Here is a 23,307-nt window from a genome sequence, read left to right as displayed (position 1 = left end):
TATTAAATCACTGTTTGTTGGCAGATGAGCTGAGTTTTGAGGGAAGTCAAACCTAGAAATGGAGGTGAGAGAATACAACATTCCAGGTTTGGAGAACACATAGTTCCAAGATATGTATAGGTGATTATGTAGTGTCGTGTTTCAGGAATAGCAATAGGATGGTATAGCTAAATTGTAGTGTGTCTGGAAGAAGGTAAGGAGTGAGAAAATTGAGAAGGTGAAAAGGGGAGAGTTCGGAAGAGCTTTAAACAACTAACAGAAGAGTTCATATTTAATCATGGAAATAATAGAGAGACATTGGAACTTAGCAAGCCTGGATATCTCAGGAAAATCTCTAAGAATCTAAGTTATGGACAAGTTTGCATGAGAGGAATTCTCTACAAACATGAAATCATAGGTCCAAAACTCTTCTCTAAAAATGTTTAGTATGATCCTTTTCATATAACAGATGCTTCATAGTTCTGTTTTACAATCTAAGACACCAAGGAAAAGCATATCCAAAATGAAGAATAACTCAAACACAGGCAGACATCAAGTTGAAGGATACCTTCCTCCAATACATTTGGTGTTGGTTGATTTTTAATTGAAAGAGGATGGGTGAAGTTCCCATTACAGTTGACTATTAGGGAATCAAAGGAACAAATGACCATTGAAGCCATATCCACTGGTGTTTTTAGTATAAAAATAAAAGTAATTGAGATCTTTGTGATGAGTCATCAATGGACATATCACACGCTCCTTACTGCTGAATAGTCCAAAGTTTCTTTGTCCCAGATGTCAATAGTCCTAGCTGCACACTCTCCCATATGCAGAAATATATGAATAATTGAGTTTTCTTGGATGTGGAGGTCTTTGTGTTAGCACACATATGAGAATTAATGTATGGGACTTGAAGTAAGAAAGACCTAGGCTTGAGTCCTCAATATTACTACCAATGTGACATGAAGCAAGATGCTTACTCATTCTGAGCTTCAGTTCCCCCATCTTTAAGATGAGACAATTTAAAAAGATTATGTCCAAGTTTCCTTACAGCTTGGAAAACAAAAACAACTATGATCCAATGACTCACTCTAAATATTTTTAATAAATGATCATAGCTAATAAATATTGAAAAATCAGTCTTGTACCTTTTTCTCTTTCTTCTCCAATCTCCTTTTTTGATCTTGTGTTTCTAGAAGTACTGGCATCATATGAGGGCTATTGTACTTTGTTATCTGTATAGATATATACACATATGGTTATTATTTAAATACCTGACCTAGAAAGGTGGAAATATTTTAAGATGCCACCGAGAGAACAATTAGCATCACTCCCTTGGATTTAGTCAGAAGTCAGCTCTAAGCAACTTAACATCATGGAGAAAGTAAATATTGAAAAAAAAAGTGATATGCAATGGAAAGCTTATTAGACCTCAATCTAGAGACACCTGGGCTTGAATAATGTAGCCTAGACTTATCAGCAATGTGATCATAAGCAAATCATTTAACCTTGCTGAGCCTGTTTTCTCTTCAGTAAAGGGGAATATTTAAATTTACAATGTCTATTTCATAATAAAGACAACCATGTGCATAAAGTGTTTCTCAGAATTTAAAACACTATGTAAATGTGAACTAGTTTTATTATGTCTAATATTTTATGAATAAAGATGTATCTTAGATGCTAAAGATATCAATAATAGATATCACTATTCTTGTCCCCCCCACTCATTTTATATAATTTTATTTCCCTCTTCTCCATCCCTCAGTCTTTTCTCTCAAATTAAATATTTTAGATGGCATTAGCTGCAGAGGCCCCTAACTATATGATCTTCAACCTGAAGGTCTTGGGGGAATACATAGGTAAGATATGAGCTACATGCATATCCCTCCATCAATCTCCCATAGCAGAGTCTGGAGCGAGTGGTAATATAACAGGAATTTTGCATCATTCTCTTTTTGATTCAAAGGTAGTCTGATCATCTCAGGAGATAAAGGTTCCCCTCAGGACTTATTACCATTTTCTTTCCTATAGGAATACTAGCAAATCTGTCCCTCCCTACCACAGAGGCTGAGGAATAGCTGGCTATGTCCCTTAGGCTCCATTCACTAGAGAACATCAAGGAGCAGCAATAATTGATTCCAGTTGGTTTTTTATTATCAATGAGAACTAATTGGAAACTGAAAAAGTCTGGGGAGACAAGTTAGACTAACTCAGAGCAACAGAGAAATAATTCCTCTAAAGTGCTGACCAATTCAACAACCAAGTTCAGACTAGCAGGTGCTTCTTTGCCTAGTTTATGGACAACAATACTTTAGACAAAGTGAAGTGCCAATATTGTGAGTGTTTCACATCTAGCCAAAAGAACTAATAATTCCTAAACTTGCCATAAAAATAATATTTCTACAACAAAGCAGTGCTCCCTACTTCTGAACTGATGATGCTTGAGGTGACTAAGTGATTATTCATTTTTTCAAAGCTCTTTAAAGATTAGTATGTAAGTGAGGGTTCTGACCTCACCCAAGAAATCCCTTTTGTCACTTATGTCAACTCCTCCTGGTCACAACCTCAGTGTCTCCACATTCCTCCTCACAGGCTTTCCAGGATTAGAACAATTTTATTCTTGGATTGCCGTCCCTTTCTCCTCCATCTATGCTATTGTCCTTTTAGGGAATTGCATGATTCTCCATGTGATCCGGACTGAGCCAAGTCTACATGAGCCCATGTTCTACTTCCTAGCTATGCTGGCTTTCACTGACCTGTGCATGGGGCTGTCTACTATTCACACAGTGTTGGGGATCTTGTGGGGGTTCAGCAATGACATCAGCCTGGATGCCTGTATTGCCCAGACTTATTTCATTCATGGTCTGTCCTGTACAGAATCTGGAGTCCTTCTTGCCATGTCTTTTGATCGATTCATTGCCATCTGTAATCCTCTCAGATATACAACTATCTTGACAAATACCAAAGTCATTCAAGCTGGGTTGATTATTTTATCAAGGAGTGCTTTGTCAATTCTTCCTGTCATCATCCGCCTGAAGTTCTTCAGTTTCTGCCATCACCACATCCTCTCCCACTCTTTCTGTCTACACCAGGACCTGCTCCGGCTGGCTTGCTCTGACATCCGCTTCAATAGCTTCTATGCCCTGGCTCTGGTGATCTGCACCTTGCTATTAGACTCCCTCCTCATTCTCCTCTCTTACATCCTGATCCTACATACAGTCTTAGCTATTGCATCCCAGGAGGAGAGATTCAAATCCTTTCAGACTTGTATCTCCCATATCTGTGCCGTCCTGGTCTTTTACATCCCAATTATTGGTCTTACAATGGTGCATCGGTTTGGAAAACATCTCTCACCATTAGTCCATGTCCTAATGGGTAACATCTATATCCTTTTTCCACCTCTCATGAACCCTATCATCTACAGCATCAAGACCAAGCAAATTCGCATCAGGATTCAAAGAATCTTCCTCTTGAAAAGAGATTGAACGGCTGTGGGACTCAAAAGACCTGATGTTTGGTCTCCCAATATAATAACTCTCTGGTACACTCAAAGGATCTCAAAGTGAATTTTTTGTCTGTTTGTCTTTATCAAAGATAGAAATTTTTGACCTAGTTAATTCTGGTGGGAATCAGGGAGCACTGTTTAAAGTATGATGCCTGAATTAGGAAGAGAGAACTTCTTTTTAATTTATGTGATACTCTTCATTCCCTCCTCTTTCTTGTCTTAACCTTCCTCCCTTTATCTCTTACTTCATATTTCTCATCTACACTGTCTCTCACTCTCTCAAAATCTACCCTACAGAAATAAATTAGTATCAGTCATTCTGATTATGTGAATTGAGTCCCCATTTCCCTTATCCAGAGATATTTTCCTTTTCATAATGATCTCTACTTATAGAATGTAAACCTGTGTCTTCTATTAAAGGTAAAGTAAAAAAAAAAAATAAAGATTCATCCAGGGACCCTTGAAATTCTACAACGTAGGAAGGCACTTATCTAGCTTATGTGTATGGCCAGCTCTGTGGCCTCTTTCCACTTGGATGGAACCTCCAGTCTTTCCAGGTTTTTTTATTAACCAATGACCACAATTTATTTACCATTGATAATGTTTTTCAAAAGATTGTTTATAGCAACCCTTGCTTCTAATGAGTTATATGCCCAATCAGTCTTTGATAGTGTCCTGTTGTTGTTAATGTTTGTCTCAATCTCTCACTAAACAGACACACATTTATACACATGAATGTACACAGAAGCACTTATATAAGGACTGAAATGAGATCACCTTGAATCTCAAGTACAGTGTTTCGAAATGCATTGTTGTCCTACCCACCATTTCCCTGACTTCAACAATTTGCAGCATTGCAAGGTTGAAAAATTGTCCTAAGAGCTTCTCCAGGCATATCTTGAGAGAATTACAAAGACTTAATCTTTGACCTCTAGGAGTTTACTCTGAGGTCAGAATAGTAAAACATGCAAAGAAAAACAAAAGAATAAGGGCAGGCATGGCTTGGCAACATTTCAGGTAAATGAGTCCTGGTGATTAAGATTGCCCAAAATCTAAATGTCAGTAGTTGCTTCTTAAAAAAAAAAAAAAAACCTAGAATATTAAGTTGTAAATAGAAGTCTAGTGTTCCAAAATAAGAATGTGCCAGTCCTTATGTATTCTGTCTTTACTAGACCAGATTTGGCATATTGGGTTTAGTTCTATGTTTATTTACCAAACACTGATGCTTGGAAGCCCTTTAACAGAGATTCAGATATCCATTCCATAGCTCTACATAGAAGGCAATTGTCCTTGGGAGAGGGGACACAGATTAATTCACAATTAGTGTTGATGTATGATATCACATCCCTTCTTCAGGAAGATTTTAAGAGGACAGAGGACACTGGCCACATGAAAAGAAATAGAGATGAAGAAAACATGGGAGAAGGAAAGGATAAGAAGGGAAAGAGCATGAGATAATGAACAGGTCCAATCCCAACTCTTTCCTTCAGAAGGTAACCTTTCAGTCTGACCAAGAATGCCCACTACATAAACTCTCTGACCTTAGTGGGGAACACATTTTTACTTTAATAATTCTTGTCTGTCAGGGAGTCCCACTCTTTCTAATCCTGGGAAGTTTTTCAATCACACTAAATTTTCTAAATCTCAAACAGGGGCACTGGCAAATTAGAGTAGGTCTAGAAGAAAGTGGTAAATCTAACTCAGTAGGTGGAAAATGATGGAATATGAGAAACAGTTGAATTGGGAGTGTTGAGTCTAGTGAAGAGAAGATTTAGTATTTTCCTGGTTTAGGGTCCAGGGTGCACAGAGAAGCATAATATATTTGTCCACTCCAATCCTTTCCATCACTCTAGTTGGCTGACATCCAGTAGTTGGAAATAAACTTGTTGTCTTAGTCATTTTATAAAAGTGATATACAGAATAGCAGTCCCTCCAAAACATATGTACTCTTTAAAAAAAAGTCATTGCTTAATGATATTTTGAAATATAACTAGAATATGAACTGATTCAACCATTTTTAGAGGAATTTGGAGCTATAGCCAAAGGGCTATAGAACCGTGCATACACTTTGATCTAGCAGTGCCACGACTAGATCTGTATCCAAAAAGAAATAAAAAACAAAGGGGAAAAGGATGTAAATATTTATAGCAGCTCTTTTCTGGGGATAGGGAGTTGGAAATTGGGGGAATGCCAATCAATTGGGGAATGACTGAACAAATTGTGCTATGTCATTGTGATGGAACACTATTGCGCTATAAGAAATGATAAGTAGGATGTAAGAAGATCAGCTGTGAATAATTTAGCTATTCTCAGCAATACAATGATTCAAGACAACTCTGAAGAACTTACAATGAAAACTTACATCCATTCCCAGATAAAGAACCGGTGGGGTCCAAATACAGATTGAAGCATCCTTTTCTCTTACTTTATTTTTCCTGAGGTGTGGTTTTTTTTGGTTGTTTGTTTGTTTGGTCTATGTAATAGCATGGTCAAGAGAAAGTCAGACTTGGAGCCAGGAAGATCTTCATGTCCTGCCTCTGACACAGAAGTTGAGTAACCCCAGGTAAAGCATTCAAAGGGTTTTAGGCAAATCTCGAATACAATAAATTAAAGAAAATGTGTCATCTTGCATTTGTAGAAAGAATTTTAATATCTTGGAATTATTTATACAAATGAAATCAAAGGACCAGTCTCTATTCCTATTTTATTATTATTTACCATTCCTACTACTATTGTTGTTGTTATTGTTATTATATCCTCATGGATAGATTTTTGGATTGATGAAGAATTCTGTTGAGGTGTCTTTTTCAACTGTAGCAGAGAGGAAATAATGGTTATCAATAAATAGTAATAATAATAGTAACAATAAGGGGCAATAGGGACAGCTTGACATAGTGTATAGATTACTGGGCTGGAGTCAGAAAGATCTTGACTCAAATCCTGTCTCAGATACTTACTAGCTGTGGAATCCTGGACAAGTTACTTAATTTCTATTTCCTTCAGACAATTCTCTAGCACATACCTATTAAATTTTAAAGTATTGTGACCATGTTTGTTACTCACAGTGAGGAAATCAGAGATTCTTCTGTTTATTGATTTGGTAATGTTAAGTTCCCTCTGTCCCATCTCTGTCTTTGCTCACTCTGTTATCAATTTGACTGTTTAATTCCTATCCTGATCATGGACTTGTGATTTATTTATTTAGATTAATAAGAATAACTCAAATCCTCCTCCTCCATAAAGCCTTCCCTCATTCCCCCACTTATAACAACCTGTAACACAGGAGCCAATGGAGTGTTTTGGGCTCCAGCCTCTAGAAGGTTCACTTTTGATCTGGGCAGCCAGAAAAACAGCAAGACAGCTTCAGAGGGGTTAAATAATAATTTATTCTTCTCAATGGTTCCTGATAATGGGACAGCAACAACCTGATGGGGGCCAGTTGAGACAGGCACAACATTCCAGCTTATGCAGTTCCCTAAATCCTTCCAAGCCTTGATGGGGGCATTTCAAGGCACACATAGCATTCTAGCTAGCATATTTCCCCTAAGCCTCAATGGGGGCTGGTTGAGGCAAGCACATTCACAAATCCCCCGCATCTCACTGCACAGTGGCAGTAGAAACTGTTTACAACCATGATCCTGGGAACTAATATCTATGATCCTGGGAGCCAGTAGACTGTTTTGGCCATGGATCCTGGGAACTAGTATCTATTATCCTGGGAACTATTATCAAAAAAAGAATAACAAAATCCACCTTACTTATACATCCTTTCCTAACTTCACATAGAGTTTTTTTACAGTTTTCCAATTTACTAAACAAATATTATTATCTATCTACATTACTCACCCTTCTAGAATGTAAGCTTTATTCAACAAGACAGTGTGTCTAACCAAAATTCTGTGTCTCATACAGCACTTAATTCCATACTCTGCACACAGTAGGTACTTAATAAATTTCTGCTGCCATTTAATGAATCAAATAATGATTCAATAAATTTAACTCATTTAATAGAATTAAAAATTTCCCAGAGAACCTCCTAAGAATTATCAAAATAGAAAACAGCTACTCATTTCTGATTATACTCAAAGGGCACTAACAGAATGGACCTGAAAGATATCCTCAATGTTTATAAAGTTTTGGGCAAGAAACTAAATACTACAGGAATAGCCATTGTGTTTTTCTTATTATTGCTCTTGGAAAGTAAAGGATGCAAAAGGATATAAAAATGATGGGAAGAGTAAAGAGCTATTCAAGATCTGATGATGGGATTTGGATTTGTAGGCCTTTGCTTGAAATAGAAGGATGACCAATTCCTGACCAGAGAGGGTGCACACTTACCAAAAGATGGTCCAATTTATTAGGAGCCTTGGAAATATAATCAATAGTATTTAAATTAAAATGTGTGGGAGATAGACAATATCATGTATATGAACATACATAAATACACATATGTACATATGTGTGTATGTATTCCAAGTTATCATAAAGAATAATTACAATGTAAGAAGAATAACATTTGAAATACTCAAAAGTTCATAGGAAACAAAGTACGAGATAAGACACAGTAGTAAACCTTGTGGCCTCAAATGTCTATACTCAAAACCCCAAAGCACAGCCATTGAAGAAGAGGAGTTAATACAAAGAAGTAAATTTAGCCTAATGGGTATCAATGAGACTTGGTAGGAAGAGACTTATGACTGTGTCATCATTCTAGACCAATAGATTCTATAAAGAGCTTTACTTAAAAGCAACATGATGGATGGGTGGAGCCATTTCTATTCTGTCTATACTCTATTCCTTTCCCAACCTTAACCCCTTAGTAAACTAGTTCAACTCTACACTATCCCGTTTTGTTGAATCCCTTGTTCCCTTATTCTATTGATGATCTTCTAAGCCTTAGCCTTGAATTACTTCTGATATCTGCTGCTTTCACTCCTACTCCTAATAAATGTTTATTGATTAACTTACTGCTTTACAAATATCTCGTCCCCACAACATCAGTAGACATTACTGTCTCCATTTTACAGGTGAGGAAACTGAGGCAGACAAGTTAAGTTACTTTCCCAGGGTCACACAGCTAATAAATGCCTGAGGCTAGATTTGAAGTCGGGTCTTCCTGACCTAGGTCTAGTGTTATAACCAGAGCAGAACTCAGCTGTCTTAGATATAATAGTGATATGTAATGAGAATAATGAAAATATTTATGTGTCACTTGAACATTTACAAAGCAGTTTCCTCATACCACTCTTCAAAAGAGTCAATGAAAATATGATTTCTGTTATACATAGGCAGAAGCTGAGACTCGGAAAGTTTGTGACTAAGCCAATGTCACACAGATAACAAGTGGCAGAATGAGGGAAATATGCAGCAAAGGAAAGATTGGCTTCATATCATGAGGGCATGGGCTGGACTCCTAGCCCCACTCATTGCAGCTTCCATATTAGGCAAATGACTGGACTTTTCTGGTTTTAGTTTTCTATTACATAAAATGAGGGAGTCTGATTCAATTCAACAATTATTTATTTAGTGCTTCAGTGCCTATGCTGGGCAAGGCACTATGCTGGGCACAAGGGAAAGAAAGATCAAAACAAAACAAAACAAAACAAAAAAAACCCATGCTATTTTTCTATTGGGTTGATATAGCATGTTCATAGATTAATAAATGCAAGTAAAAGAAGAGTATACAGACCCTAACACCTGGGAAGGGGAATCAAGAAAGGCCATCTGGAGATAGCAAACATTGAGCTAAGCCTTGAAGGAAGAGAAAAATTCTCAGTCAGAGGTGAGGAAAGAGAATATTCCAAATTCAATGTTCTTTAAGATCTCTGATTTCTAAATCTTACAACTACAAAATTATTTCTGTTTGCAAAACTGAATCTCAATCATAATAACAATAACAACAACAACAATAATATCTACTCTACCTAGTGCACAGGGGTTACAAGAACCAAATCAGATAATAATTTTATAAAAGGAGTTACATTCACAGTCATGACTTAATTATAATGAAAAACCAGAGTTCTTACTCAAGTAATTGGGTCCTGAGAGGTAGACTCCAAGGTAGGCTTGGTCTATTCTTTGCCTGATTGTCCCTTGATTCTAAAGATACCACTCTAGGGACTATGAGTCCTAAATCCTGAGGACCCTGATCTGAGAGCCATACCCCTGGCACCCATTCCACCTGGGTGTCCCTGTTTGATCCTATCCCCCTAAAAGCCTATGGGAATCCAGAGTGCTTGGAAAAATGAATATAAATCAGTTTAGTTTCAGGAGCCGCAGGCTATACCAGGGACAGAACCAGAGTCTCCATCCTCTGCAGCAGTAATTCTTCTCAGCCCTTTAGGGCCCCAGGACAGGTGAAATGTCTGGCATAACAACAAACCCATTTCATTCTAAGAGTGTGCTGGGTGAGTAAGTTGGGGATAGACAAGGGAGCCTAGTCTTTGGATCAGGAAAAGAAAGATAGGAGAAGCAAGAGGTCTAAATTGCCACAGACATCACATGGTTTTGAAACTGTCTTCAAGGAAGACATGGGTATACATAGTTCCCTTTGCTCTCCTTGGTTCACTTTTCTGTAGTGTTAGCAATTTCTCTGGCCTTGAACTGGGTCATTGATTTCTGTTAAAATGAAGACAAATTTTATAGGATATTTACTGGGCATTCACTGTCCAGAAAGCAAAGATGGAGTGACTGAGGCAAGAGGGAGGTTGGACTCAGGAAGGCTCTTCTTGCTTCAAGGTGGTTACATTTTCTTACATACTTGCCAACCCTCCTCCTTACATTCACAGCTTATAACACTGTGAATTGCTTAGAAGAGGGATTGTTGACTTTTATACCTAACCACAAGAACAAAACAAAACAAAACAAAAAATAGATGAGGAAATAGACTCAGGGGTCCCAGTGACTAGCCCAAGTTGACACAGGAAGAAAATGAAAGAAACATAGCTAAAAGGCTGGTTTCGATATCCTTAAGGAGTTTGTAATTGATTAGCAGAGAGAAGACACATATACGTAAAAGGATAGACTGTATGTGACCAATGGACATACCACTTAATTAAGCAGTAATTGTAATAACTCATATTTTGAAAGTACTTTAAATTCTACAAAGCCCTTTCTTCACAACAATTGCTATGGTGAAGAAAGAGTAAGTGCCTTTATCCCCATTTTACTGATGAGGAAACTGTGATACTGAGAGATCCAATGCTTTGCCCAGGGCCGTTCAGCTAGTTAGAAATGGAGTGGAGATATGGCCTTAGTTCTCCTTATTCCAGGTCCAGGGCTCTAATAATACAATTCTCTCCTAGGAAGTGCTATAAGAATAACTCCTTTAGTCACTTCATCAATTCATATAAAATGTCTTCCTCTTTTAGGCAGTCTTTCAGGACCCTCCAATGGACTTGAACCAATAGGTCGACACGTATCAGAGAATGTATGAGTTGATTGAATTTAGTAAAGGAACCAAAAGTTGAGTGGTTTGAACAAAACTTTGGCGTCTAAACTCCTATCACCTATTTTGGCTAAAGGAATATTTTAAAATGTTTTATTGATTTTTGTTTTTACATCATCCACATTTTCTAATGTATTCCTCTGTCCTCATTTTAGAGAATCATCCCTTATAAAAGTGATGTAAAAGGGGGGGGAAGGGAAAGGGGAGTAAAAAAGGGGAAAAATCAGCAAAACTAAGAAACACATAGGAAAAAATCTGATACTATACCTGTTGTTCCACATCTTTAGTCCCCCTCCTTTACAAATAAGGAGAGAAGGTACTTTTCATATGTCTTCTTTGGTGTCATGGCTAGATTAAACTTGACAGTTTGTCCCTATTTCCTCATTTGTAAAGAAAAAAAAAGGAATACCTATCTACCATGGCTATTAGAGAGAGGAGAGGAATGAGGCAGACCAGTCGTGTCAAACTCAAAACAGAACTGTGACTACTAATACATGCATGAGGATCCTTGCTGGCTTCTCAACACATTGCCTTACTTTTCAAATGTAATGTGATCTGTATTTTATAGTACTTTTATTTATCCCATTAGATATTTCCCAATTATAGTTTAATGTGGTTCAGAAGCATTTGGTAGTGTTGCCATCAGCCCACAGGTCCATTGTTTGTCAACTCTGACATAGACAATTGTTCCAAATTTCATTAAATTTTATTAACATAATTTGCTTTGGAGGGGCATTCAATTCAAATCAGCAGTCATTTAATAAATTTGTTTACCAAAAGCAGCAGCCTGCATGAGTTGTGGCATGTATCATTTGCTAATGACTGGCACCTTCCCACTCCTCACTGGGTAGGGTGGGGGGGAAGGAAAAAGTAAAATGGATGAATGTAAGTCACTTCATATATTTCACATAGAGTTGTCAAGTAAGGCTATACATACACTATAAACCACTACCAGAAACAAAGGTAAAGGTCTTGTTAGGTTACCAACATTAACATTAACTGACTAGCTAGAGGCATCTTTCTGGATCATTGATTATTTCTGAACCCACAGATTGAAAATCATCAGTCTCTATTGCCTCTATGAGGCAGGCCTGGGCCTCAGCAAAATGAGGAAGTTAATGAGCTTTCTCTTTGGTGCTTTATCATATAGTGTCACTCTCCTAATTAGTGGCAGGTACCCCAATCATGTACCAACAAGGACCTAGTCTATGTTTTATTACTAAACATTGTGCTCAGCTAGCTATTAACTGATCTTCTTTAAAGTATAGCTGATAATAAGGTTATCCCCCCCAACACTCCAAGAAATGTTTATAATTTTTTAATGTGTAAGTGAATCTACTCTGAGAATTATAGACTCTCAGAGATAGAAAGGCCCTTTAGAGTTCAATTACTTTAACTTTGCAACCAACGCAGGATTCCTTACTAAACAGTGTAGTTTTTTTCTTGCAGAAGTCACAACCCAATGCTTAAACATTGCCATTGATACATGACTCATTACCTCATAAAACAGCTCCTTCCTTCCCTTTTAGACAGCTATAATCATGCAAAAGGTCTTTCTTATAATTAGTTATTTAGTTGAAATCTGCAACATTGCAACATTCACACATAGGTTATAGATTTGCCTTCTGAAGTAATATACATTTAAATTCCTCTTTCATGTGATAATCAAATATTGGGAAACAACTGCCTAGTTATCCCTTCCCCTTAATTCTTCTATTCTCCTAGACAAATATCTACATTTTATAGAATCATGGACTCCTATTATCTCAGAGTTAAAGGGAAGTCTAGAGTCATGTAGACTGACTTATATGTGACGTGGAATATTTGCTTCAACGTCCCTGACAAGCTATAATCGACAATCAGCTTGAAGACCTTCAGGAATGAGGACGCTCACTCTCCCCTGAGTCATCCTATTGAAATTTTTGAGAATTCCATTTGTTAGGAAATACTATGTGCACTGAGCTAAAATTACCTCTCTCTGCTCCTTTTCCCCAATTCTTAGTTCTCTCCTCTGGTGCAAAGCAGAAAAATTCTAATACATTTCCCTGCCCACTTGGTAAGCATGACATTCATGCTTTTGCTAACATCATTCATAAAACTATTTAACAAAATGGCATCAAGGATAGAGACTTATAGAACTAAAGCAAAGACTTCCTCCCATAATAACAGTAATTATCACACTTTGTGTAATGCCATTTCATCAGATATGAATTAAACAGGCAAAATCTTTCAGTGATCTCCACCAGGATATTATGAAATATTTTACTAAATCTAGAGTTATATTATGTCTATGGAATTTGCTTCATCTGTCAGGCTAATAACATAATAGGAAGAAAGAAAGGGAAGGAAGAAAAAAGAAAAGAAAGAGAAAGAAAGAAAGAAAGAAAGAAAGAAAGAAAGAAAGAAAGAAAGAAAGAAAAAGAAAGAAAGAAAGAATGAATGAATTTGGGTCAATCTGGCATGACCTGTTCTAGATGAAGCCAACATTAGTCTCAAATTAATTTCTCCTTCACTCAGAAACCTTTTTAAAATAGATTTTATTGATAAATTTGTTTTTATATCAGTTAAATTTCCCTTGTATCACATCTTCTTTCCCTGACAGAATATAATGTTTCATAAAAATAATTTTCCAAACTATTCTTTTAATATTCAAGAATTCTTCACATTCTAGATCTCTAGAATATTTGTAGGAATCAAAATCATGTTCAACAACATATAGTGTGAAAACCCCATATTTTCTTCTGTGAAAATAGTAACAAAATTCACTTAACTCCAGACCTTTAGCACTATCTCAATATCTCTTAATTTTGGAGGATCCCTATCTTTGAAAATAGCTAAGGAATTATATTCACAATTTTGTTTCATTATTCTTGCATCTGAAAGCCTGGTCCAAAAATTTATTCAGATCAGCTGATGATCTTTTTAAAAGGTCCTCTCTTTTCTTGAGTTATAACTCTCCGTAAGTCACACTTTTTACCTTCTATCTCTTCCATTTTGAAGATTACTATCTTTTATGGAATTGCTAAACGTATAAAGAATCGAACATTTCTTTCTTCTCTCTATCAATATCCTATCTACCTAGGGTAAAAGTCCTATCCCTCCCTTCCATTTCTGTTTGTACCCAGAGACATTTAAGAGCACTTTTTTGTTATCCTTTTAATCCATCAAATTATCTGGGCTTTAAATAAAATACTTAGTATTATTCTTATGAACATTTGCTAATTTGTTTATACTCATCTTCTCTTATTCGCTGTTTCTTACATTATCTCAATATTAAAAATAGACATGGTCTACGTATTCCTCATTTTTCCACATGCATTTTTCTAGACTTCACCCTAACTTTTAAACATTGGAATCTTTATGTCTTTCTTAATTATTGAGAGTATTTCATGCCTTGTGAGGCAATTTTCTCTGCAGAGCCTTTTACTATGATATCCCACTTAGCTTTTCTGTATAATTTTGAAAGCTTTTTTTTTTCCATCTTCACTGCTCTCAGATTACATTTTCTTGCTAACCCATCAAAAGTTCTAAGGTGACGTGAGCACTTCCGCCTCCCCATCCCCTGCTTCACTGTTCCTATCATTTCTACTTAGCTAACCAGTTCATTCTTATTGATAAGGAATAGATCCAGTTTTCCTCACTGCTTTGTTTATTTTTTTGGAAGGATGATATCATTAAAATAAATTGAGAATTTTCCAGCTTCCTTATTTTTAGAAAAGAGAGATATCTAGCTATTGCACATGTAATTTGAATCTTATTGATGATACACTCTCTTTCTTAAATCAGCTTTGTAAACTGCTTTTAGAATTTATCATACTCCTTCTCATCTGTCAATACTGTGTTCCTACCACAATATTATTTCCATTTCTCCCTGCAATGATTCTCACCCAAATATTTTCTATCAATATCTCCCCTTTTTGATTCATGGCTTTCAATATAGAAGTCTTATATTTTTATATGCAATATTACCAGGTCATCATTCTTCTGCACTTCCCCACCTTTTAGCTAATCCATTACTTGAAATAAAGTGTATATCTCCATTGCTATATTTCAAGTATGAACAAAGCCATGCTAAATTTGACTTCTTGAATTATAATACCTAGTTCATATGATTTATTACCAATCTTTTTTCATATTTTAATAGAGACATCTGAGGAAGTTAGTATCATTACTAGCTCTCTTCCTGGATATTTGAATTTGAATTACTAGAATGCTTTTCAAAAGATTATCACAAGACATGGTTTAATATTTCCTGATCACACTTGTTAACTTCCTGTAGACACACTCTCATTTTTCAGTGTCTATCTCAAAAGGGAATAAGCGGCAGAGAATACAGTAGCTGAGCTCTGTTTGAGGAAGGATGGAATTTATTTGAGCTTTCACTTTTATTATTCTACAGAACAAACTTCCAGCATTACACCTCGTAAACCAACTTTTGTTGCTTCACAACAAACTGGTGAGTCATCTTGAGCTTAAAGTCCATTCAAACACTGAAGCTTTCAAACATTTGAAACAGCCAATTGTGGAAGAGAGATTAAATTTGTTCTGGCTAGCTCTAAAATGAAGAAATAGGGCTTGTGCTTGAGTGTTAAAGAGAGGCAAATTTCACATCCATAAAAGGAAAGACTAAATATCAGGGCTGCCTGGAAGCAGAATGAGATTCATTAGGAGATAATGAGTGTTGGGGCCTGCCTGTGGAGTAATCTTACTTTGAACTATTTCACAACATCCTTTTGAAAATTTCATTGCAAAAGAAGGATGCGATGACCTCTAGGTACCTCTGCTAGTGAATTGATTAAATATATTTTGGATCTATTTTTAAAATTGCCCAGCATTCCTTTATTATCTTGAACAAAACAAAGATAATTTTATTATAATTATACTAAATCTGATTATAGGACCCAAGTGTCAGGTAAAGGCAGCTGAAATGTAACATGGAAAGGAAATGGAACCCATTTTGACATTATCTAGATGTCTATCACTGCTACCAAAAAAAAAAAAAAAAGGAAAGGGTATTAAAATGCATAGAAAGATGAACTTGCATTCTCCTTAGAAATTCTTTCTAGTGTGGCTTGAGAATTCTGATGATTACCACAAGGGACAGTTTCATGTAAATAGCCACTAGAAAACCCAATATAGGAGAAGGAAATTTTGTGGAAGTACATACAATGACTAAACACTAGGGTACAATCCCATTTAAACAGAAATCATTTCTCCACAGCCCCAGAAGGATTTATGATGCAAATTAGACTTTTCTTATTTGTTAAATTATCATTTAGATTTTTTCTTTTCTTTTTTCAAATTTGTTATTGATTTATTTTTAATATTTTTTTTAAAAAAATTAATTACTTGGATGTTTTTTCAATTAGAATGGTAACAACCCCTTGGAAATGTGGCTCCTAGGAATAAATGAAGCAATTGCATTTCTTGCCTTCCCTTATTGAATGTTTCCTACCACGTCCCCATCTCCAATCCCCAATCAGTTCCTTATTGTTCCAAACCACAAAGCATATATTTTGACTAATGTATTTCAGGAAAGGGGACCACCAGAGAGAAACCTAGTTGTCTAAAATAGGAATGAAATGAGAATAGGAACCACGAGTCCCCCAATTATAGTTACTATGTTGTGATCCCTAAGGCTATGATCAGTGTAGATGGGATTTAGTGTAGATGAGAAAGATGTGGAAGAGGCAGGAATGAGGGAAGGGACTAGCTCCTGTTTACTTGTGTGTGGGAAGTTCTTTCACTTGGCTTTGCCTTGGTTGCCTCAGCCTCCATAGCTTTGTATATCATTTCTTTATATACTAGAAGCTCCATGGGCTTGATGGGCTTTATATTCTGGTCCAACTCATATTCAATGGGAATACCAATAGGCAGATTCACCTGTTTGATATTCACCTGAAGATTATTGCTCTGGGCTACAACCAGAATACATTTTCTCTGTTGATTTATGGGGTTGGTTCCTCATTTCAGATGGATAAATCCTGGGCTGTGCTATCTATCAGACTCTTGATGGTGCATAGCTGCCTTTCAGTTACACTTATATAGTGATGGGTCCTTGGTGGTATTGCTACATAATGCATGGTTAACCTTGACTTTGGAGATCATGAAATGTTGTCACTAGATCTTCAATAATACCTCATAATTCTTGGCATCCATTTCTCCTTTGTTGATCTGTGTTAGACTCCCATAGTGTGACCCACTACAAGCAAGCAATCTGGTGATTATTATCTAGCACTGTCCAAAGGTAGGAATTGTTATTATCCATAATGAAGTCAAGCAGATATGAAATTCTTTAGCAGCATCTCCTGGAACCTGGTCACTGCATTTTGTCTCCTCATGTTTAGTGTGGCCAGGTCCACATGACACTAGCCTTTTAAGCAGTTTTCAAAATTCTATGCACTCTAACTATGCTGAATCAGCACGATCGTGTTACGTGGCCATGGAAAGGTTGGGAGCAGCACTTGGATTAGACAAATTTTGTGGATGGAAGGGCTTGCAGGCATGAATTGAGATTCAACAGGATTTTCTGGAACTTTTGAGATATTAAAGATAATCTCACTGGCCTGTGAATTCTAGCTCTAGTTCTTTTTTATTTTGGGCTCTGATGATTTCAGAAGATTACTATTGTTAACTTGATATCTTCTTGATCTTTTTTAAAGGTTCAGAAACATCTGTTATCTTACATGTTGACTGTGGAAAAAAATGTCATTCTTTAACAGGACCAATCTCCATCCCTCCACTTTCATTCTCATTGGAATTCCAGGGCTAGAGAATGTTCACATTTGGATTTCCATTCCCTTCTGCCTAACATACATATTGGCTCTGCTGGGAAACTTTGCTTTGCTGTTTATCATTAAGACTGACCCTAGCCTTCATGAGCCCATGTACCTCTTCCTTTGCATGTTGGCTGTGGCAGACCTAATCATGTGTACCACTGCAATACCCAAGCTTCTCAGCCTCTTCTGGTTCAAAAACAGGGAAATTCGATTTGAAGCTTGCTTAACACAAGTATTTTTGATTCACTCCTGCTCCACAATGGAATCTGGTTTTTTTCTCGCTATGGCCTTTGACCGTTACGTGGCCATATGCAAACCCCTTAGACACTCAGCAATCTTGACTCACAGAGTTATCGGGAGCTTGGGGTTGGCTATTGTTTTCCGTGGAGCTGTGTTGCTCAGTCCTCACCCCTTTCTACTCAGATGGCTTCCCTACTGCAAGACTAATATCATCTCTCATACCTACTGTGAGTTCATGGCCTTAATCAAACTGAACTGTGCTGAGACCAGAATACGTAGAGCTTACAGCCTAATTGTTGCATTCCTTACTGGAGGACTGGATTTTATATTAATCATTTGTTCCTACATTCTCATTCTCCATGCTGTCTTCCAGCTGCCTTTCAAGGATGCACGTCTCAAGACCCTGGGAACCTGTGGATCTCATGTCTGTGTCATATTAGTTTCTTACACCCCAGCCTTCTTCTCATTCCTCACACATAGATTTGGACACCACGTTGCTCCTCATGTCCATATTTTTGTGGCTAACATCTACTTATTGATCCCACCTATGGTAAATCCTATCATCTATGGGGTAAGGACAAAGAGAATCCGGGAGAGAATCCTCAAAGTCTTTAGTCCCCTAAAGGCCTGAAGAGCCATTTCATATAATAATGCATCAACACTGTGCCCAGTCAGAACCTTGATTACATGTATTAGAGGGATCTGGGAAGTATGGAATAGGGAACTGACAATACAACAAAGATACCCACAGGGAAAAATAAATTCCAATCATTAATGGGGAGTACAATAGTGGCAAAAAAGAAGGATATACTTCTACTTCCCCTTTATTGGGGGCAACTTAGTTTCACTCTTCCTGATATCCAAGAATGGATCAATCTAGTTACATGCCTTGTTTCTGTTGCCAGAGACTGTAGGTCCTCAGGTCAATACAATGTTTGGTTATGACAGAAGAATAATTTTAGGGACAACTATTGGAAAACACAACAGTCTAGGGGGAACAAACTGTCAGAGAAGTTGATTGTTCAATTAAAATATTTCTGCATTTTACAGGAATAGTACTGGTAAATATGCTCTTGGAAACAAGTTCCTAGTCCTAATTCTATTATAAAATCAAATATTAAATCACATTCATCTATTTTCCATGCTGCTAGATGCACAAGTGAACAATAGGAGATATGGGGAGAAAGGGAAAGTCATCTAGAGACAGGATTTGAGTCAGTTCAGGGGATATCTTCTTGTCAAAGATCAAGCCCATTATACCCTCTCCCTGCCTGCCTCCATCTCATTTTGGTGGTGATAATGATGAGGCAAAAGTAATGATGATGTCAGAAATGATCAAATGATGATGATCATTTTGATGATCACAATAAAATAGTTGATTATGTTGATATGCATAGCATATATATGTATATATACATATATAGAGATCATAGATTTAGAGCTGGCAGAGACTTTAAAGCTCATTGGGCCAAATCCCTTTGGGATTTGGTATGGACGCTGAGCCCAGATTTAGCCAGGACCATACATCTAGTGTCTGATGTAGGATTGCATTTCAAATTTTCCACATTCCAAATCTATATTGTGTGCTACACTGTGTGGCCTTTCAATTCATTGTGTCAGAAGTGGGATTTGATGATAAATGTTTGTGATGCTGAAAAAAGAGATGATGATATTGATGCTGGTGTTGATGCTATTGATCAAGATGGTGATCATAATAATTATGATGGCAATGAATATGGCAATGATGAATCAATTGATACACACACAAAACTAAGCATTGCCATCCTCTAATGGAACTATGTTCACATTAATGAGTGTTTTCTCTACAATGGGATATGCATTGGATGACCCAACCATTTGTGGCCATAATGTCAGACTCTTATACATATAATACCATAAGTTTGGTAAAAGGTTTCAACTTGAAATGATAAGATGCCCTTGTTGAGTTCTCTTGACACTTTGGAGATACCATTTGAACATATGGACTCCATTATTATTTCTCACTCGAGCCACATGACCAACCGTTCATTCCCATAATGCCTCCACATGACTCTCCATTGTCCTTTTGGCGATCTAGAAATTTATCACTTCAGAACTCTAGTGTTACTTGACTCATTGCCAAACAGCATCACTGGAAGAAAACTGATATGAAAAAGAGGAACTTTTGCTTAAAGTATTCATTAAATTTTTTTTTCAATTTCTAAGTCAGTCCAGTCCACTCTCTTCTTCCTGGTTAATTCTGAAACTATTTCTTAGTATGTATGATTTTTAGTATACACACATACAGCTATATTGACAGATATATAATATATACCCATGAATATATACATATATGCATATATGTATATATACATATATTTATATGTATATACTATCTCTAAAAGTAGTCTACTTAACTGCAATATGGTATGAATAATATTCATTCCTCATACACCTGGTTATTCTCCATTAATAACTAGGCCAAATCCTTCTCTGTAATTATGAATCTCTTTTAGGAGAAATTGTAGTATTGTATGTCTTTTTTTTTTCAATCAGAAAAATGTCATATACCAACAGGACTATGTGAAAGAACTCTCCATGCTTTCACCTTGGATTATAGCACAAGAATTTATGCAAAAAATGATTTTAAAAATATGATCAAATAAAATGTCACATTGAATTTGTATCTTCTTCTAGGAAGTATTGGTAAATAAACATTAGACACAGAGAAAGAAAGAGAGAGAGAGAGACAGAGAGAGAGAGACAGAGAGAGAGAGAGCATTTATTACCTACTTACCATGTGCCAAGCAAACCACATAACAGTCCTTGCCCTCAAGTAGCTTAGATTTGAAGGAAAGAAAATAACATAAAATATAGTTGAAACATTCTGCAGGTCAGGGTCAGGTAGAGAAATACTAGTGTTGTGGGAGTCTCAGAACAATTCAAAGAGTCATGATCTAAACCAGGTATTAATGGGTGCTTCCTCAAATAGAGTTTTGATGATAAACTCATTTTCCAGAGAAGGAGACAGCAGAAGTGGACCATTTCCTCTGTAATTCAACCCGGATGTTAAGTGACTGTTTTTTTTTTTTTTATGTTTCAAGATGGGCAATATTTCAAAGGTTCATGGGGTAGGAGAAAGGCATACTAATCTATTCTTAAATCTGTATACTTGATTCCACCCATCCAGTGGGTATAAGGCCAGTATGAGACTGTAATTAAGGGGAATTAACAGAATATGAGAGCTCATTCCTGAGAAAGGGGGGTGTTGTGACTATGATGTCATGCCAAGTGAGATCCCCTGCTCTCCTGGCTCTGATTGGTGATCTTTTCCCTTACCTTGCCCTGATGCACATTTACCATTTCACATTCCCAGTCACTCCACATCATGGTGCTACCCTTCCCCTTTGCAAATGTGGCTCTGAGATAACAGTAATAAAATTATAAAACCAATAATTCTATTTCTGGAAAGGATATGTCACTGACCTGACCCTCTCTTCTGGCCACCACTTTCTGATATGTATTGTTTTTTTTCATTAGTGTATAAGCTCTATGAGATAAGGGACTGTCTTACTTGCTTATATTTGTATCCTCAGTATTTAGCAAATGGCACCTAATAAATGCTTTTTCGTTCATTCATTCATTCCATATATCACAGCACAACCAAATGCAATAGCTAGATTGGAGCTAGACTACAAATGGTCCAAATCTGTAAAAGTCAAGGAAAAGCCAGTGTCAAGGGCACTTATAGGGATCAGTAAATATTGTTTTATACTATGTGACTTTTTACTTAGTATGTGTTAGCTATGATCCTTCCTTGTTTCGCTTTACCATCATCACCATGGGCCCGAACACTAAGAATCTCCCTAGAAGAACTCCCAGATTCAAGTTTTTAGCATACTCTTCTTAGAAGACCTATCACTTTGCATGCACATTGTACATGCAGGTCCTATCTACTCTTCTCACATCTGTCTCCCTATTGGTCTACTAGTTCAAAAAGTGGCCTTCTACTTTCAAAAGATTAGAATTTGGGGGTCTGGTATTTCTCTTTGCTGTCAAAATTTTGGTTATTTGGAAATAATTTATTGGACGTAGTTTTGGATAGCAGAAAGTCCATCATAAAAAGAACCAATGGATTCAATATTGGATAAATTTTGAGGAAGGTAATATTAGCCACCAGAGCACAGAACTCTCTACCTCTCTAACTAGGACAAGGAAAGGTAAAGCTGTATCTCAAGAGTTTTGCATAGTATGGTATGGAAATAAACATATACTTGGGACCCCAGTTAAAAGTGAAGTGAAAGGGAAAATCATATAGCTGGGAAATTTCTGTCATGATCAGGCAAATAGCATTAGGAATAGTGTCAGGCTCACCATATAAAAGGAAATGCGTCATCTTTGATGACACATTGACCACTTTTAAATGCAACCTTTCTCCAGGATTGGGGGTAAGTTTTTTTTGTTGTAATGCAGGAATACTATTGCCCAGGGTTGGAGGGTAGTCAGAAGTGGTTGTAAAAGCTTAATGGTTTCACTATGGAGTCTTTGGTCTAGGCATATATCTAATAAAACTAGACATATTGTCATACATTTATATGTGTGTGTGTGTATGTGTGTGTGTTTGATCTGTAGTTGCTCCAAATTGTGTGTTAAGGTGTTTAATAAGAACATTTGATTTGAAGCCAGGGTGTCATGGCAGAGATGGGGAACTATGCTTCAAGCATTGTGAAAGACAATGTAAAGGTCTAAATGTCTGTCTTAAATTGACTGTAGGAATTATACCAGTTTGAGGAGCAGGAAACTGGCCTGATTTTGTAAGTATCAGGAATGCATCTGATCCTGACACCTCAGAACCAACAGTTCTGGATGAAGCATTAGGGTAACGTATCCTAGGGCCAGAGAGCAAAACTTTATAAATACCCCAAATGGAATACTGAAAAAATGTTTTCGTCCTTTAAATTTCCAGAGAACTTTATTGTATTTTAATTGTTTCTTTTTAATTCTTGACTTAAAAAATCACCAACAACTATAAAAATTTCAATGTGTACATAAAACCACAATTTCTTATGTCTGTCTCTCATATTTTTTCTCAATTTTTCCTGAAAGTAATATTTTGTGTAAATATTTCATATGCCCCACTAGCATGTAAGTTCCCTTTGATAGGGACAATGTCTTAAATTTCTTGTACTCTTTTCTGTCTCCATCACAGATATCTTTTTATAGTCCATATTCATATATCATTAATCACATGAATTAACTGTCTATTCTCTCAATCAACCAAATTGATTAATGTTTGTGACATGAACTTCAATGGAGTATATAACATGGAAATAAGCTCTGATGGGGATTATAGGAATTCTTAACTTACTGATTAGCTG

The 23,307-nt window shown here is 36.6% G+C and overlaps 2 protein-coding genes across 2 annotated transcripts; both read left to right on the top strand.

Moving 5' to 3' along the window:
• Positions 1-2,519: 2,519 nt before the first annotated feature.
• On the top strand, positions 2,520-3,464 carry LOC114030288 (olfactory receptor 51V1-like). Its single transcript, XM_027845094.1, has one exon. It carries the CDS (start codon positions 2,520-2,522, stop codon positions 3,462-3,464), a length of 945 nt encoding a protein of 314 aa, XP_027700895.1.
• Positions 3,465-17,636: 14,172 nt separating this feature from the next.
• LOC114030300 (olfactory receptor 52K2-like) lies at positions 17,637-18,581 on the top strand. The gene has a single exon (XM_027845106.1). It carries the CDS (start codon positions 17,637-17,639, stop codon positions 18,579-18,581), a length of 945 nt encoding a protein of 314 aa, XP_027700907.1.
• Positions 18,582-23,307: the final 4,726 nt, after the last annotated feature.

Source organism: Vombatus ursinus, unplaced genomic scaffold (genome assembly GCF_900497805.2).
Source record: "Vombatus ursinus unplaced genomic scaffold, bare-nosed wombat genome assembly UNPS02014953.1, whole genome shotgun sequence".
Taxonomy (NCBI): Eukaryota; Metazoa; Chordata; class Mammalia; order Diprotodontia; family Vombatidae; genus Vombatus; species Vombatus ursinus.
The sequence above is the reverse complement of the archived record's forward strand: the minus strand, read 5'-3'. Positions and strand labels throughout refer to the sequence as shown.

Bases quoted from the DNA above. Each gene is read 5' to 3' on its own strand.
- LOC114030300 (XM_027845106.1), top strand. From the start codon at position 17,637: ATGTCATTCTTTAACAGGACCAATCTCCATCCCTCCACTTTCATTCTC.
- LOC114030288 (XM_027845094.1), top strand. From the start codon at position 2,520: ATGTCAACTCCTCCTGGTCACAACCTCAGTGTCTCCACATTCCTCCTC.